The sequence below is a fragment of the Lutjanus erythropterus genome, chromosome 15 (genome assembly GCF_056507025.1).
Source record: "Lutjanus erythropterus isolate fLutEry1 chromosome 15, fLutEry1.hap2, whole genome shotgun sequence".
Taxonomy (NCBI): Eukaryota; Metazoa; Chordata; class Actinopteri; order Lutjaniformes; family Lutjanidae; genus Lutjanus; species Lutjanus erythropterus.
In genome coordinates, this window is record NC_139331.1 from 23,235,896 (window position 1) to 23,254,202 (window position 18,307).

At 38.3% G+C, this 18,307-nt stretch overlaps 1 protein-coding gene across 1 annotated transcript; it reads right to left on the reverse strand.

Annotated features, from left to right (window-relative positions):
- Positions 1-676: 676 nt before the first annotated feature.
- slc35f6 (solute carrier family 35 member F6) lies at positions 677-8,923 on the reverse strand. Its single transcript, XM_084737964.1, has 6 exons — positions 8,720-8,923; positions 5,753-5,825; positions 4,623-4,794; positions 4,197-4,406; positions 3,819-3,929; positions 677-1,893 (listed from the first exon to the last, which is right to left on the reverse strand). The coding sequence occupies exons 1-6, from the start codon at positions 8,794-8,796 to the stop codon at positions 1,409-1,411; spliced, it is 1,128 nt and encodes a 375-aa protein (XP_084594090.1). The 5' UTR covers positions 8,797-8,923; the 3' UTR covers positions 677-1,408.
- Positions 8,924-18,307: the final 9,384 nt, after the last annotated feature.

Genomic DNA, 18,307 nt, shown 5'->3' on the forward strand with positions numbered 1-18,307 from the left:
GTCATATTTTCATAACAGGTTTTGTCTCAATTTTCACCTCATCAGAGCCAGCGAGGCTATAAGCATTATTTCAAGTTAAAGCTTTTTAAAATCTTACAGTGATGCATTTAAAAAAACACAATTTTTCAGTGTTCATCATATCAGCATATATCATATATACCTCCACCATACTAGGGGAAAAGATTTGGCTTGCAGCACACGACTGAATGATGAACATCGGAGAGGGTTTAGTAGTGGGTACCCACAATGCCAAGTGAAAAGTAATACTCCTTAAATCTATACATATGTGTGCAGTACACTACCGATTGTACCTATTTAATCAGGCAGCAGAAACATGTTCTAAGACTTTGTGTGTTGTTTCAGATGTGTATTTCTTTGTCTTTACATCACATCACATCCATTGACTGTGGTTTTGTGCAGGTCAACACAGACCACAGGAGCAAAAATGTCATTCCACCATTCAACAAGAGTGATTTAATGACAGTTCCCTTTTTTTGTTCTTACTAAATAGAGAAGGAGAAGCAGGATTTACAAGTGCAAATCACATGGTGTCGTCCTCCCGTACAAATAAATCAACATGAATCAGAGAGCCAATATACAGACGTCTTCTTTTAAACCTGCTCGCGTGAGATTCATCGAAAAACAGAAAAAGAAGATTACTCTATTACAAATTAAATGTTGAACAACTGTTGGACCTTCATGAGGCAGTGACATGGCATATAGTGCACACATTGAAAACACTCTAGCACATTCATACGGCACAGTCAGCAACATTTTCAAAATAAAACCCCATTCTTAGAACAAATTCAAGTCAGAAAATTTGCAGTCATGCCCATTTGAACAGATATTAAAATCATTGTCAGAAAAAAAAACTGTGATAATAATCCATCTAATTAAGAAAAGCTGCAGTGTAATACAGTCATTTCCATCAACTTGCTTCAGTGATTCAGCACCAAGTCAGTTCCTTTTTTTAAAATACATAAAAATACATTACATTAATTATGTAATGGATGAGAGTCAGGAGCAAATATTGAAATTACTTTTGTTTTGTTTCAAACAAACAGAATTAAAAAGTACATTTCTAAACTGAACGAATCCCTTAAAAATGCTCTATTGTCTTAAAAAAGCTCCTGCAGACTGGCCTGTTCCTTAAAAATAAATAGTTCAACAATTTGGGAACTTATATGCTTTCTTACCTGAGTTATATTAGATACTACAGCTGCACATTTTCCCAAAGTGTTGAACTACTCCTTTAACAGAGCTTACATACTCCCACATTTTTCAACATTGTGTGAGGTCAGTTCAAATCTGAGGTGTGAACAAAAACCATAAAAAAAAGAGACCATCACTGACAGCATACATGAAAGGTGCAGTGTCTCTGCGCTCAGTGTGTCGTCTGTGACCAGTTTTAGCTCTCGTCGCCGGCCTGCACCCTGCCGTCACCCAGCAGTCTGTCTGTTTCTCCCGGGCTGCTCTCCTCCTCTGCGTTCAGCAACCCAGCGCAGCGCATTATTTTAGCCACCAGGGGGCGGTGCAGTCCGTTATAGAGTGCCGTACCCACCAGCAGGACCAGGAAGCCGAGCACCTGAAGGCCGTGAAACGTCTCCCAGCCCAGCCCCAGGCTCACCACCCAGATGACCAGCGTACGCAGGCTGTCCAGCACCATGCGGGTGGTGGCGCTGATCTCTTTAGTGACGCTGATCCCAGCGAAGTTGAAGAAAGCGATGCTGACGGTGTTGCCCAGCAGAGCCAACAGGATGAGAGGCTGGTGACCGATCTGACAGAAGGCGTCCAGTGCGTCCTCCAGGACGTTGCGAGGGTTGCTGTTGAACCCAACGGGGATGAAATACATCGGGATGAGAAGCAGCGACAGGACGACAAACCCAAAGAAACCTGGACACAGAGAACAGAAGTTAATCTGAGCTTAAATGTTGTCTCTTCCTGCTTCAAAGGCTGCATTACAGTAAAGTGATGTAATTTTCTGAACTTATCAGACTTATGTATCTGTTCCATTATTTACCTTTACCCACTTAGTCATTATGTCAACATTACTGATGGTTATGTACAGAAAATCTTACTGTGTTTAGATTTTGTGAAAGCACCAGTAGTTAGCCGTACAATAATGCAGCACTATTACTAGACATATTTGGTAAAAAAAATATTGTAAATTTTGCCCTACTTCTGTCTCTTTTTAGTAACCTTGCAAACATTTATCTAATTTATTTATCTTATTAATTTATCTTGTTGGAGTCCTGACCATTGGCCTTGAGTTAAGGGCAGTAACACAATACAGATTGCAAACATGCATGAAAAATAGTTTTTTAAAATTTGTTTAAAAGAGTGATACTAATCATAGGTACCCTGTAGTGAAGAAATTATTAAAGGTGATACTAATCAAAAATCCATCAGGACTATCAAGGAAATATTAGAATATGAAGCCTGTCACACTGATGAGCTCAAAGTAAATGAGACTTTGACGTCCCATGACTTTATCGCTCTCTTGTGTTTCTGATAAAGGTTGCAAAGTTTGTGCATTTTTCTTAACCAATAGTTAAAAGCACAAACAATCAAGTAATCATTATTTAATAAATGAAAAGTCAGTCATTATCTACTCACTCTCATAACAACTGAAGGGTCTAGTTTTTTGTGCCAGAAAACACTGCTGGAGTTTCACAGGGGACTTGGATTACACCAGACGAGCTGTGTGAAACCATTTTATGTTTTTTTTCCATTTTAAAAGTGGCCACATTCCCTTCAACTGACTGGAAGATTCTGCAGCACAGTTTTCCTGTGAAACTCCAGCACAATTAAACTAAACCTGACCTTTGATCTGCATGAGGATGAGATGATAATGACTGAATTATTGTTGGGTCAACCATCCCTTTGCTCAATTGATAATATACATCACTATTTCTGACTTAAAGCTGCACAAACTGACTTTTCATGGCCACTTAGAGCAGAACAAGTCGTAAACACAACACTGACACATTACTATCATATAAAGTCTATGTGGCCATTTACACATCAAGCCAACACAGAACAACATTAACAGCTGCATGTGTGTTTCTGGCTACCTGGTTCTCTGTGGATTCACCACAATGAGCGCAGCTTTAATTATTTAAATTAACTGCAGAAGTTCCTGCACTCGTCCCTTAGTGTTACTCTTTACTTTCTTCTTTTGCATATAGTAGTATAGTAAAACCAAGCTTGAACCTGTTTGTACAACGAGCTTTCAGTAGAAACAAACTCAAGTGGGTTCAATAGAAACATCCTTGAGCACATGTGTTTGACTGACTAGACTGCGTTTTGTTTTTCCTTCTCTTTGAGCCACCGTTATTCATAACCAACATCTTAATGACGAGTTTAGTTTTGTAAGCCATGAGACACTTGTTGAAACATTCTACCTGTGCATTTTTGTAAGCTCCTGTTTTATCCTGTTAATTCTGATGAACACTGACTGACTAAATAATAAAAACAAACAAAAAACTCAGACTTGCTTGACTTGAAGCACCTCAGCTGATTCAGGGGTCACTTCAGGGAGCAGCCCTTTTCAAAAGCATATACTACTATGGATATATATATGTGTGTATCTGTTGGTAAACAATGGTGAAACTACTCTATCTGTTGTTGACATATGACCTTTGCATTCCTCACTATTTACTTCTTTGAACATTGACTTTTGTGTGTTGGTTGACGGGCAACAAATCGACCCTCAGAGGTTCATCACCAATACCAGCCGAGTTTTGGGTCAAAGTTTTCCTTTTGGTGTTCTTGCGGGGCATAAGATAAATGCCTGAAACATGTCGCAACCGCCTTACCTTCGGTACCAACAGCTCGAAGAGGATGGACATCATGTTTGTAGACAAACTTTTCCTCCAGGACCATCTGCACCGCCACGATGATCTGAGCCATGATGATCAGAAGATCTCCTGCAGCACAGAAGAGAACAGTGCGGTTACATTTACTGTACTGTTACTATGAAGGGAAACATGTTGTACTGCATTTTTAATATAGTTTTGTCTTGTACTGAGGTTAAGGTAATGTTGTAGGTTTAAGAAGTTTACTCCACTACTGTATCATAAACATTTTAATCATTTGTATTTTTCTTGCTGTTACCTTGAATGAAAGACCATGGATTAAATACAGAATTCATTATCACAGAAGATAAAGCACATAATAACAAAAATTCACTGTACCTGTGATGATGTCACTGAGTTTTTTATTTTGGGTCCCATTAGTGAAGTCGGCGAGGCCCACGATCACCAGGCCCAGGATGGTGGTGACAATGCCAAGCCACTGGCTGGGTGCCAGGCGTCGGCCGAGGAACGCCACAGAGAGCAGACCGGTGAAGATGATAACAGCTCCACGCAGCATCTGGAAGCTGGAGGCGCTGGTCATGTTGAGAGCTGGAAACAAACAACAACAACAACAACAACAAAAAAGGGTTTTGAAGGACGGACACAGTTTAATTTTAAATGTATCATCTAAAAAGACATTAAAAAAACAAAGCCAAATAAAGCTGAAAGGCAGGAGCTGCAAAACTGCTTGTGAGCAATATTTTTTATCTAAAAACAGTTTTCTTAAGATTAAGCAGATAACGACTGGAGCTAAAGGTCACTTACCAACATACATGATGGAGGTGGCCGTCATGTCGCACATGGCGGGTGGGAAGAAGAGCAGAGGGTTGAAACTCCGCGTCTGGTTCATCCTGGGCTCTGGGCTTCGTCTGTCATGGCAAACTAAGATGTAGAAAACTGCGAGGCAACTTAACTCACCCAAAAACATTCCTACTGCCTATAGAGATGTAGCAGGAGGAGGAGAGACAGACAGACAGACAGACAGACAGACAGACAGACAGACAGACAGACAGACAGACAGACAGGGGAAACAGATTAGAATTTACTTTTTCACTAAAAAACAGTTGAGAAAATAATAAGTGACTGGATTTAAGTTTTAGATTACAGTTATTATACCCATCCCTGTTAACCACGGGGAATATGTGCGCATGCATATGTTTGCACTTAATTTTGGTTTGTTTGTTTGTTTGTTTGTTTGTGTTATTGTGTGACTTTGGTGTTTTGAAAGGTTAGGTCGGATTCACCAAAGTCACACAAACAAACTAACCAATAAAGGCGGTGGTAGATCAGCAACTCCTGTTTTCTGTAACGTAAAATTACCTGCTTTTTTCCAAATGAGTCTGGTTGCTGTGGAGAAACTGATATTTGGTTTATTTAACGGTGGTTTCTCATTGGAAAAGGCTGTCCGACGGCAAGTTAAAGCAGTGAAAATATTCTAAATGTAGCGTACACTTAACCTGATACTGATTTTTTTAGGTGGCTAAAATACCTTCTGTTGTTGACCCTGTCCACAGCAGCTTCCTATACTGGTACTCCTGCTGATTCTTCAAACTAGGGGTGTGCTGACCACCATCCACTGTAGCTAATACACTGCCTACGGAAAGGTTATGCAAATAATCCTGACTATCTCTTTAAAGTGCAATGATGTGCTCGTGCACATACAGCCTGTGGTTAACAGGGATGGGTATGATCTTAAAATGCCACTGCTGATAAAACAAATAACAGAACTTCTTTTTAAACTTTTCCCCCAATACTTTATTTAAAGAAATGAACAACTTTTTATATAAACCCAGACTTTTCAATGTAATAACCCAAACTTGAGGTCTGAATTGAGTGTGATGCTGACTAAAAACGAAACGCTCTACAACATTGTCACATATTGTTTAATACGTTACCTGTACAAATGGGTGAGAGAATAAATGTTCAGGAGTGTCATGGCAACCCTTCGCTGTGAACACATCTGCCCATCTGTTGCACAAGAAGACGTGGTTACAATTTAATTAAGGATATTTTACACAAACAAATATACAGACAAAACACCAAAAAATTAGAAAGGGGTTCACCACACAGCTACAGCTGCTGTGATTTTGATAATCCTGTCATTACTTTAGTACGAAGATCTTGAATATCGCAACGTGTCAAAAATGTACCAACACCGTACTGTATTGTGAAGATATCTACAATGATATAACATGGTTCATTACTTTATTATTTTTATTTCATTTTATAAAAGGACTGCTTCTGACTGTTGCATTGGTTTTGTCTTGCAATCGTAAATACACACTACTACACTGACTTGGGTTGTAAAAGGCGTTATTTGATAAACGCTAATAAACAAAACAATGTGTATAGGGGTGAGTAAAAGAAAGAAGATTAACAAGAAAGGGGAAGGACATTTTTTCATGTCGTCATTTTTCATTTACATTATGTTAAAGATTATCGTACCTTGAGTTTTTATATTGTGACAGTCCCTCCTAATATGGTACAGTACCACAGATAAGCACATGAACATGCTGACATGATAACTGCCAATTTTCATACTGTGGTAAACTGTGTTAACAGTATACCTCTGCAACCTAGATATGAATTGAAGAGGCTACTTGTTAAGTATATGAGTGGTTTGCCTAACCCATTGACTTTTATAGTCAGACAGTCAGAGGAAGCATGACTGGCACGTGAGCGTCCTGTCTGCATTAGAAAATGCAAGACAAGGGAATGTGGTCCTTAAAGGTGATGACACAGCACTTTGTTCAAATGCAACAGCTTCTGAGCTCATGAGATGGAAACTAAAGCTGGGCCTGCTGACTGAACCATGTGGTCCTGGTGCTTTGGTTTAAATATTTTCATACACTGCATGCTTTGCCTGTGAAATGAAAGAAGGAACTTGCACCAAAACTATCAGCCTGCTTACTGTAACTGATCTCAGCTGTACGGCTTTAAAGCCAGCGATGCAGCGCAGCAGTTAAACCTGACCTGTTAGTTGCTGTATTTGTCTCTGAGCAACACGACACAACTTGTTTTATGAGACATATCAGCAAAAGTATACAATGTTCAGCTGACTAAAACCATAAAAGGAGAGACAAGTGTTAGTCAGGCTGTATTATTGAGCTGACATTACAGATTATTGGAGAAGTAAAAAAAAGTTTCTGAAACCTCTTCTTATTGTGAGAATAATAGAAGAGCACTTAAACATAATTGTGCTGAAACAATTAGTCATTCAAAATTTAGGTTATCTAACAAGAAGAAATACCAAGTATTATCTGGTTCTAGCTTCTCCAATGTGAGGAAAATTGAAAATCTATGGATCTGTCTATAAAGCACTAAATGGGGCCTAAATACATTTCAGATATCCTTTCATGCAGCACCCAGACCCCTCAGGGTCAAACTTCCTGAAAACCTAAGCTCTGCTGAAACTGTCAGACTAGATTTCTTTAATCTTGTATCCTGTAGATTTTTCGCCATTTCATTTTATTGTATTGTTGCCTAAAGCACTTTGAAGTGCTTGTGACTCGATGGTGCAAGGTTATATAGATAAACTTGCCTTGCCTTTGGACTGGTAGTCAATGAAATCAATGCATTGGGATGTTTTGCAAAAAGGTTTAATCAATGAATTGAAAAAATAATCAGCAGGTTAACTGATGCCCTGAAATGTTTGAGAAGCCATCTTAAGACATCCCTTTGTGGTCTATGAGGATGTGAATTTTTCACTATTTTCTGATATTTTTAAGACCAGATGATAATGAAAATTATGGTTAATTGCAGCTAGAGCCCAACAGATATATTAATTGGCTGTTATATTCTGCCAACATGGGCCCGATAAGTGCCTATCACAGATATATCAGTATCAGCATACATATATATTTATTGTAGCTATGTGTATTTATGTCCAGTGTGCACAGATATGACAATATTATTTTACAGAACACATACTGCTTGTGGTGATTTAGATTTATGTCATTTGGTCAGCAACTGACTGATTCTTAACAGTACGCTTATTATTAAGCTATTTATTTTATTTCTATTCATTCTTATTTTTTCAGTATTCATTTGTAGAATTAATTGACAATGTATGAATTCAATTATTTAACATGTTAAAGAATATCTTAAGAAAGCGGCCTTCTGCGTACCTTTGTAATTACAGTGCAAAATCCATATAAAAAGTCTACTCTCATTCCAGTCAGTTTATCTTAAGTTGCAGCTCTAAAATATAAAAAGACTATTTTTTTCATGCCAGCTACTGTATTTACCTGTGACCTGCAAATTAAGGCTTAACTATCAACTACATAACCTCTGGCAGAGAATGAATGCCCCAGTTATCTTATCTCAAAGCAGATTTGAACAAATTTGGCTCACGATGGAGACACATTGCAGATGTCAGTTAATTCTGTCACATTTAACTTTAGATAAACCCGTTTAAAGAGTCTTTTCCAAGTTGCTTCCTGGCAGCAATCTTATCAAATTGGTCAATAACATTGAAATGTGTCCTCACATACAGATGAGCTTCCTGAGCAGCACGAAAATGTAGCTTCTCATCACATTTACAGCTCGATAAGAATGTTTATATTAGCTAGCTGCTTGTAAAACTAACAAGCTAACAGACCATTAGCCTGTTATCTAGCAAGCTAACGTTAATGCTAGTGACTGCAACTACACGCGAATAATGTTAGTTACAGGCTAATAACTTGAAATAAAAACGTAATAAGCGACTTAGCTCGACAGATTAGCTAAAGAATGAGCTAATATGCTAACGTTCATTCACATATTTTGATAAAACGTTGGTCTGTTTTAGGAAAAATTAGTCAACAGTGAAATTAACAATAAACACATGACTCCAGTAGAAACACATAATTGAATTTACTCACTTTGCCGATAATGTGTTGATGGAGCCAGTTGTGAGCATCAGTCCCGCGAGGAACAGCTGGTAGTTTGTCCAAGCCATGATGGACAACTGCAGGAGACCAAAGGACCAGACACACACGACCACCAAGTTGTTTTCTGTACAAAGAGAGCCAGGTTGTTATTCACAGTACACTCTCCTCTGCCTGTAAACGCCACATGACAACTCAGAGTCAGCTGACCGCTGCGCAACCTACACGCTGCCTTCAGGGACAGTCGGAAATAACAGAGTCGACCAAGCCAAGGCAGGAAATGAGTGAAACACAACAGAGACACTAAAGAATAGATATTGTCTTAAATTTCGGATATCCTTAGACTGTGATGTGACATAAGTGTTTTCTTCTCATGTTTTTTAAAGGCTGCATTAATGTAAAGTGATGTAATTTTCTGAACTTACCAGATTGTTCTAGCTGTTCTAATATTTGACTTTACTCATTTAGTCATTATAGACACATTACTGATGTTTATTCATCAAGAAATCTCAGTGTGCCAATATTTTGTGAAACCACCAATAGTCATTCCTACAATACTGTCACAAGACTGAGGTTTTTGGTCAAAAATGTTTTAATATTTGATTATAGAGTTGCACACCAATCCAAATACATTATTGAGGAGAGAGCAAATAATGAGATGGAAACATATTTCCTCTATCTGAGGTTGCTCGTTATTTTTCTGAAAAAGCTCTACGATAACCTTGACGTGGTTTAAAATATCTTATCTACCTTCATCAATCAATCCTGATCATAACTACAAAAATAACTAACTACAACTAACAACTAACTAAAATAACTACAAAATGTTCAGTCATTTTCAGTGTTTTAACCCTCCTCAGCTTTTTTCAATTGCTTTGGCAATTTTTAAACAGTCTTAACTTTCTCAAAACTTTAAGTACAACTGTCACAGCTGTTTCATGGAACATCATAACCATACTGAATTTTTGCAAAAGCTAAATTACCCAAAACATTTCATTCGTGTTTCAAATCTTATTTTTGTTATAGTAAACTGGCCAATGACACCAAAATAAAATGTTGTTTTATTGTCATGTGATTCATACTACTCAAAATGTGTAGCTGTTTTTTCACCATGACAGTGCAAATCTTTCTTCTGTACAAATCTGGGGCTGGTCAGCAGCCCCAGGATACAACATTTCCCCATTTTTATTCGTCATGGCAGCAGAAATTTTAGTAATCCATATTAAAAGCTCAGATGTTCTTAAACCAAATGTTTCTGATGAACAAATAGTCATAAGCCAACTAGCTGATGACACCACCATCTTCTTAAAAAAATTACAACAAATCCCTGAAGACTTTGAGTTACTTGATATGATTTCTAAAGCATCAGGTTTAAAACTTAATCGAAACAAATGTGAATTAATGACCATACATGACTGCACTCTCACAAAAGTTTATAATATTTCTATCAAATTCTCTTTGAAATATCTTGGAATTCATGTAACCAAAGATATAAAAATCAGCAAAACCTTAAATATTCCTTCATTGTCCATAACAGCTTATCCTTGACAGGTCGTGGGGGCGCTGCTGGGGGATTATGCTGCATGTCTATGGACTGTGGGGGGAAGCTGGAGAACCCAGAGAGAACCCACATGGACACGAGGAGAACATGCAAACTCCACACAGAAAGGTCCTGCCCCAGCCACAGAGTCCTCAGCCAGCTGGGGTAGTCAAACATACAAGACAAAATTCTCCGATACAAAGGGACCTGACAGTTTTTGGAAGACCATACCTAACTAAAACAGATTTTTTTTGTTTTATCAATGAGGTCCATTTATCCTACATATTATCCTGCATATTAAATTTAACAGTTTAACCAGTTAACCAATTAAATTTTAATTTTGTTTGGAAAAATTGGGTTCATTACAATTCAATAAGAAATCAGAAATTGTTCCAAAAAATATGAAGATGATTGTTTACATTGGTTTTGAATGTTTAAATGCTGTGTTAATGTCAAAATGGCTGAAATCCTTTCTGCTGAATAATAACTGTATCTGTTGTTGTCTCCTCAGACATACACATATGAGGGGTCCTTAAAGGCATCATGACATGCATCATGGACAAACAGCAGGGGGAGACAAAGACCTGAAAGACCATCTTTGGCTGTGAAAGTGGGACCACAGTATATTTTCCCCTCTGTGGCCTCGCATTGCTTAAAATTAGAACATGCACTCCACTTTCCATGAGGATGCTGTCCCTCAGCACTTATGAGGTCAAATTTAGGCTTTTCAAAACCTACAAATGGGAAGTGAGAGAAAGCTCAGGTTTCAAGTTAAGTTAGGGATATGTATCACAGGTTAATCCGTATAAGCCACATGAGATAAATGCAAAAACGTGAAAAAAACAGATGTTAGAATCAACTTCAATTTTGTGACACTTCTGATCCTCTGTGGCGCTGTTCACACCAAACTGTAGGACGTTAAGACATCACACACCGATTTTTCTTTGGCTTAAGAAATATTATGAGCTCTTCTCCTTGTTTCACTCCTGTAGTGTTACAAGATGCTTAACAGGTTTCTTGGTGACTTCCCAAACTGTTGATGAGATCAAGGAGTCATCTCTGCTCAGCATCTCTCTGTGAAGTGCCTCATCACTCCTCTCACTGCAGGCAGCACTGAAACCTCTTGGCTACCACCACTTAACATTTACCTGTTATCATAACTCTGTTCAAGTGCTGTCATGAATGCTAAAAAATTTTTTTGACTGTCTTGTGACTACAGTATTTTCGTATCCGCATGTCTCAGTTATATTTCCTAAAATTTTATAATTTTACTGCAGCAGGTCAGTGGTGAAAAATACATATGCAATAAAATGCAAGAAGTTCCTACAACGAGCGGCACGGTGGTGCAGTGGTTAGCACTGCAGCAAGAAGGACCTGAGTTCGATCCCCCAGCTGGGGCAGGGCCTCCCTGTGCAGAGTTTGCATGTTCTCCTCGTGTCTGCGTGGGTTCTCTCCGGGTTCTCTGGCTTCCTCCCACAGTCCAAAGACATGCATGCCAAGTTATTTGGTGACTCTAAATTGCCTGTAGGTGTGAATGTGAGTGTGACTGGTTGTCTGTCTCTGTGTGTCAGCCCTGCGATGAACTGGCGACTTGTCCAGGGTGAACCCCGCCTCTCACCTAATGTCAGCTGGGATAGGCTCCAGCAGCCCGCGACCCTTACGGAATAAGCGGTTACAGAAAATGAATGAATGAATGAATGCTTGGAGCAGCCATATTGGATTTTGAGGTCAGTAACTTGGAATGTACCATATGAATCACAGTCATTGCACCACCTGTACGCAGGACATGACAGCACCTACACTCTTACAAACTGCTCTGTGCAGGTTAATGAGATCCAGATGTGGTCAGCAAAGTCTTAAGACCTTGATCATGCTAAACAGTGGAGCTTGTGAGCTTTCATCAAACATTTACTGTCAGACAGGACATTGGTGTAACTTGAGTGTACAGTGTGGCTGGTATCATTTTTACCTTATGAGTCTTCATGTGTGTGAGTGTGTAATGATGGCAAAATGTGGTCCTGGAGCCACCTACTGCAGCAGGAGCTCCCACAGCGTCGGTTTTGAGTATTTTGCCAGGTGTTTGTCCGTCTGTGTGACTGTGGGCAGATTTTGTCAATGCAATAGCGTCACAACCCTACAGGAGGCGGTCAAGAAACTTTACAGGTGTGTAGTTGAGATCAAGATGAAGTCTGAGTGTGAACAGACTGTTGAGAACTTTTTTGTGTTTTTATATTAAAGGAATACATAATATTATTCTTGAATTTGACTCTGGAAAAGGTGTAGGACCCCTGAATAATGAATATTAGCATCAATATTTGTGATATTTTTGGCATCGGGTCAAAACCATATTTTGTGGTATCATCCACTCACACCATAGCATACCAAAGTAAGGATCAACTTCTCCAGACTATATCTGCTCGATAAATACATGCACTGATGGATATTTGGTAAACATCATCTGCAGCAAACCTGTATTTCTTTAAATGTGGCCTTCAACAGTCACAACATCTGTGGTGGCCATGAAAAAAAGATGAGTGCCCAGGAGTATTATTATTTCACGCTGAATGGCCTGGAAACATTTGATTGACAGCCAACCTCCAGTGGTGTGAGGTCAGACCTGTGGGAGAGGAAAGGTGACGGGGGAGCACTTTGTGTACACGCAGCTTATCTGCCGTCACTGAACTGTCACATGGTCAGCTGGGCAGGCTGGTCACAGCTTGTTAAAAAGGCTTCATGTCCACCTTTCTGCTCCGCAGCCCAACGGTTCAAACCGAACTGACCACAGAATTATTCATGATCACCGCTCGGCAATGCTCACCTGTGCATACTGTACACGGATATCAGTGGTGACCCCGTGACTTTGAGCCGTTATATAACGTGTTCATCTGCACTGTGCAGAGCACAACACAGGTCTGTTTAGATCAAAGATCGCCTGCTGACAAATGTAAGCAGTGATGTAAGTCACTGCGAGGCTCTAAATGTCTGCCATAATCTGATTATTTTTAATGCACTTTTGACTATTTGAAGATGGCCATAAAAGCTTTATACTCCATATCATACAAGTATTTTTTTTTTGTGTGTGTGTGTGTGCAGGAGACCAAAGAGACCAAGGTTTTTAAAAGCCCCTGATTGTTCAGTTCTCAGTACTTTTGTAGCTTCTAACTGAATCTCTGAGAGCTGAAATGAAGTTTCTCTCCGGTGTCAGGTACTTGCTTTATTTTAGTTTTTCAGGTTCACTTTCAGACATACAGGAAATGTGTTAAGTAACTGCTGATGAAAACCCAACATTTCATGATTTTGCTGCTTCATAATAAAAGCTTTTTGAATAACAAAATGATACAGCAAATCCTTGCTGTGTTTGGCTGACATGTGGAGCAATGGTTTGCAGTGTTTTGCTCGCAGTGTTTGCAGTGCTCTGCTCGCTTGGAACCTCAGCAAAAAGAAAAAAGTGATTGGATGGACAGGTACTGTAGGTGCCATCCACAACTTCAGCCAATGGAAACACAAAAATAAAATTTCTAAGCAGTTTATAATCCCTTAATAGATGGTTTATAACACTCTTGATAGGTGTAAGCAGATGTAAGAACTTATGTATCTTTTATCATCTATGTTTATCACATGTGGAAAAGTACTTTGCATATGAAAATTTCACATACACAGTAAAACTGTACTTGTATAGAAGGAATATGATATTAAGAAATATGGAGGGGCAGTGTCTAAACTCATCAAATGTCCTTAAACTTGTTTACAACTCCATTATAGCATTTTATAAACCATTTGTTAATCACTTGAAGACCACCTGTTAAAGCTAAATAAATTGGTGACTGGATGACTGAGAGTCCCCACAGACATGGTTAAATAGTTTTGTAATAATATGGCAACAATCCAGATGATCAAGCCTGGGTGTTTGGAGCCGTACAGTTCCACATAAGCACATCAATTATTTTAAGACACATGTCTAAACACTTGATTTTAAGGTTTATAGTTGCTTATGCAATCCCGACATTGTTTTAGCCTGTAACAAGCTGTTAAATACCTAAAACACCTACTAATTTCAGTGCTGTCCCAAACCTTCATGGTGATTGCCCAGAGTCTATAAAGCCGTAGTGGCAGAGGTCTGATTAGCTTGTAAAGACTGAAAGCATTTGAACATCAATACTTAACAGGCGCTTCAAAATCACCCGCCACAATTATCCCTGGTTAAAGCAGATGCCAGTTAAAGGTTCCCATCAAGTTTTGGACCTCCAGTAGTGCTATGGCATTTTTTTGATGTGTCCCGTACACACACACGCACACACACACGCACACACACACACACACACACACACAAGGACACATATGCCTACAGGTACCTTTAAGAAATAGCAGCTTTTCTGCTAGATACATAAAGCACATCAGGATAACGATAATGGTGGCATATTTAAAAATTTGTGTACTTTTCAACCTATTTAATAGATTCCATTTGTCAGATGTCCAATCAGAAAAATAATGGACCTCAAATAAAAAAGGATAGGAGTTTGTTCTCTGGGCGAATCAGTGCTTCAGCCAGGTGCAGCAGTCCTTTCCTATGCATCAATGCATGTTATGCAAATCGATGTATTTCGGTAATCGATATGTTGATTACATCAGTGGATCACCCCAGCACTAATCCTGATTGCTCAGCAACTAAAAAGACAATGGAAAGCTTAGCAGCTAAAACAGGGTTACACCGGAGATATACTTGCTATTAACTACACATATGCATACACATCCATACGCATCATGGCTGCCTCACGTATCCACTCAGAAACGAACGCTACACATATGCAAATGCAAACGTGTTGTTAAACAGCAAGTACACCTCTGACCTTACTGGTATGTTAGATTAGAACAAAATAACAGTCTGATCTTACATTTTTCCTTATAATACTTTCATGTTGGATGTAATCTGCATGAACACGATAAAGAAATATGTATTCCAGGGAGCAAAATGTCACATAGCGATACTGACTGAACCAGAACTTTTAAGAGGTCGGGTGAGAAGACAGCAATGCAGTTAGCGTTAGCCTACATTGCAAGCGTGATTATGCTCAGTGTGTTTTACTTCCAGGCTTACTGTAAATTAAATATCTCCATGATGTGCGTTCATATCTCAGAATTAATGTACACCTTTCCTATTTTATCATGTAACAGGATCAAATGGTTTTGCTCACGTTAGCTGTTGTGCGTAGCCAATAGGTTATCAAATAATTCGACTAATAGACAAATCGTGTTTGCATTTGTGCTGCTGTTAAACATTGGTACCATGCAGCAGCATTTCAGGTTCACATTCATGCCTCTACAGTAAATTGACATTATTCTGACATGCTTATGTAATGTAATTATTCGTCTCACCCCTCTGGATAAGACAACCCGCGGGTCACTGGAGAGCTGGAGTCATATTGATTAAGACCAAACAAGTTAATTAACCAGGAGGATCAGCAGGATCAGATGTTGTGCAACATTATTCAATACAAGCAATACGCTTTATTATCTAATACAGCCATCCCCAAACTTAAGAATACCACGGCCCTATTTGAAATCTGAGATTCGTCTCTAACGCAGCCAAACCTTTAGTCACCTCTCTGATCAACACAGGACTAATCGTAGTAATGATGAGATATAAGATACGTTCTGCCGTTTCTGTGACAGGTCACCAAATATGGTGTAACACCTGTTAAATTACGCCAGATAAATAAAGAATAACACAAAATTTAAATCTCATGGCTTTGTTTTATTAGCTTACTTTTTAAAATGAACCACTGATATTTTATGGCACTTTTAAATGTATAAAATTGAAATGTAGTTATTTATTTTTATGAGCTCTCTGGGCCCACTGCCACTGATCTAAAGAAACAAGAGATACAATCAGGAACAGTACCGCAAAATAATTTATTGGTCGGTTTTAAGTGGTCACAGTCAATAAGAACACTAACTAATCCAGAGGTTAGATAATGCATAATGATGCAAATATTTGTTGTTATTTTTATTATATATGTATTATTATCTGGGGGGCAATAAGAATGAAATACGTTGTGGTGGCAGCTGTTCTCTCATTTGATAGTCGAAAATTGACCCTTGAGGTAATGGTTGAATCATTGAATTGAGAGGTAATTTGGTCTAATGGAAGAAGAGCAATGATATTGTCCATTAAGCAATCAAATAACAGAAAAAAAACAGACAATACGATGTTTGAAATAATTAAAAATAGACATTCTCCTGGGGCCACAATGTCCTGATGGCTTATGGACGTGTTCAGTATTCAGAAATAAAGAAACACTCTGGAAATCACAAAGAAATGCTGTTGTAAATATGTATGCTGCACTCATCCTGGTATTTCCTTAAAAAAAAAAAAAACACACACACACATGCTACAGTAAACATTAGTAAATCCTGTGGTTTCTTTAGAATTTACACTCCTATACGACAAAAAAAAAATTTTTTAGATGCATTAGATGTATATAAGAAACAGTTTATTTTTTCATACAGCTGTCAATGTTTAAGTTGCTCCAGAAGCTGGACTTTTTAGCTAACATTCAGTTTCAACAGTTTACCGTATTTATTAGCCTATCTTTAGCTTTAACTGAATATTCATTATTTCAACAGTTTATCCGCCTGCTTTTAGCTTGCAATTTAGCTTAAAGTCAAAATTTTCCCACTATTTTTAGCAGTTGTTTATCATATTTATTACATTGATCTAAGTAGTATTCATTTGCCAATTTTAACTGTTTATACATTACTTTTAGCTAGCAATGCAACTGGTTTCCCATAATAGCACTTTTAATTACTTGCTCATTACTTTTTTTGCTAACAATGTCAGCTGTTCGCTGTATTCATTATTTCTAGCTAATTTAACTGAATTGGCCTATATTTATTGTTTTAACTGCTCCTACTTCTAGCAAATTATTTAAACTGTTTATTTGTTACTTTTAAGTGACTATTACAGCTTTTTATACAAGCTAACCATTTTAAAATTGTTTGCCCATTTATTTTAGCTAATTATTTTAACCTCTGTGCACTATATTAGCTTTCAGGCACTCTCAGTTGCACATATGATGTTAATAAAAATCATCTCAAGCTGATTGTTTGCCTCTGGTTGTTGTAACTATACTAAAGATGATTACACCTTTTTGTAATTCTAGTAGGCTGATTATAAATATGCAAACAGATTTTTTTTGATCAAACTGTAATTTTTAGTGTTTAACAGAGCTTGAGTTGAGATTTCCACACGGCCCCTGGTCCATGTGAGTATCTGCGGATGAACACAGTGGCAGAAGTGAAATTTGTGTGGCAGTTGTGTGGCCTGTGTGACCTTTCAGATGTTTACACTCATCCTGTGACTGCAGTGTGAACCTGCCCTGTTGAAAAAGTATCACTACAGTTACTGGCACCATTAGTTTAGACTATGTATCTTTTTACTGTACTGAATTTTATTGCGTGAGCTGTAAATACCATAAAAGAATAAACAATAAACTCTGCAGACACTCAGCCAGACTTGCAAAGCTATTCCTTTAAATGTCGTTCTTTCCATTTGGGAAAATGTGTGAGAGTGAAAGTTTAAATCACAGCAGAAGTTGAGTTAATTCAGGAACGAAGGTCAGATTAGGATTGCGCATGTGTAGCCAAACTGTATATGGAAAACTCACTTTTTAAGGAAGTTTGAAATTCAAAGAATTGAGATGTTATTCACCTTTGTTCCACGACAGAGCAGAGCTTCCAGTAACATGTGAGGTCCGAAGCCCAAATCCATATTTGGCAACAGTAACACAAGGACAGACTGTCTTGTGTGAGGGTGAGAACAGTGGAGTAGAGTATCATTTAATCACCATAATTTGTTGGACTGTAAATCTGTCTCAGCAGAAACTTTGTGGCTTTCAAAAACCTTGATAGACATCAGATTCTTTACCAGGTAACTTTAATTCAATCAGGAGAGACTAAGAGTAAAAGAAAATAGTTTATTGACACGTGCATGAGATATGAAATATGAAAAGTCTTTGGTGGTTAGACCCCATCGTGGTGTCTAG

What these genes read in the sequence shown, in the direction of transcription:
- slc35f6 (XM_084737964.1), bottom strand. Translation starts at nt 8,796, where the DNA reads ATGGCTTGGACAAACTACCAGCTGTTCCTCGCGGGACTGATGCTCACA. An exon ending in ATCAACACATTATCGGCAAA is followed by an intron (nt 5,826 to 8,719) that starts GTGAGTAAATTC and finishes CTTGTGCAACAG; the next exon opens with ATGGGCAGATGTGTTCACAG. An exon ending in CACCTCCATCATGTATGTTG is followed by an intron (nt 4,407 to 4,622) that starts GTAAGTGACCTT and finishes GTTTGTTTCCAG; the next exon opens with CTCTCAACATGACCAGCGCC.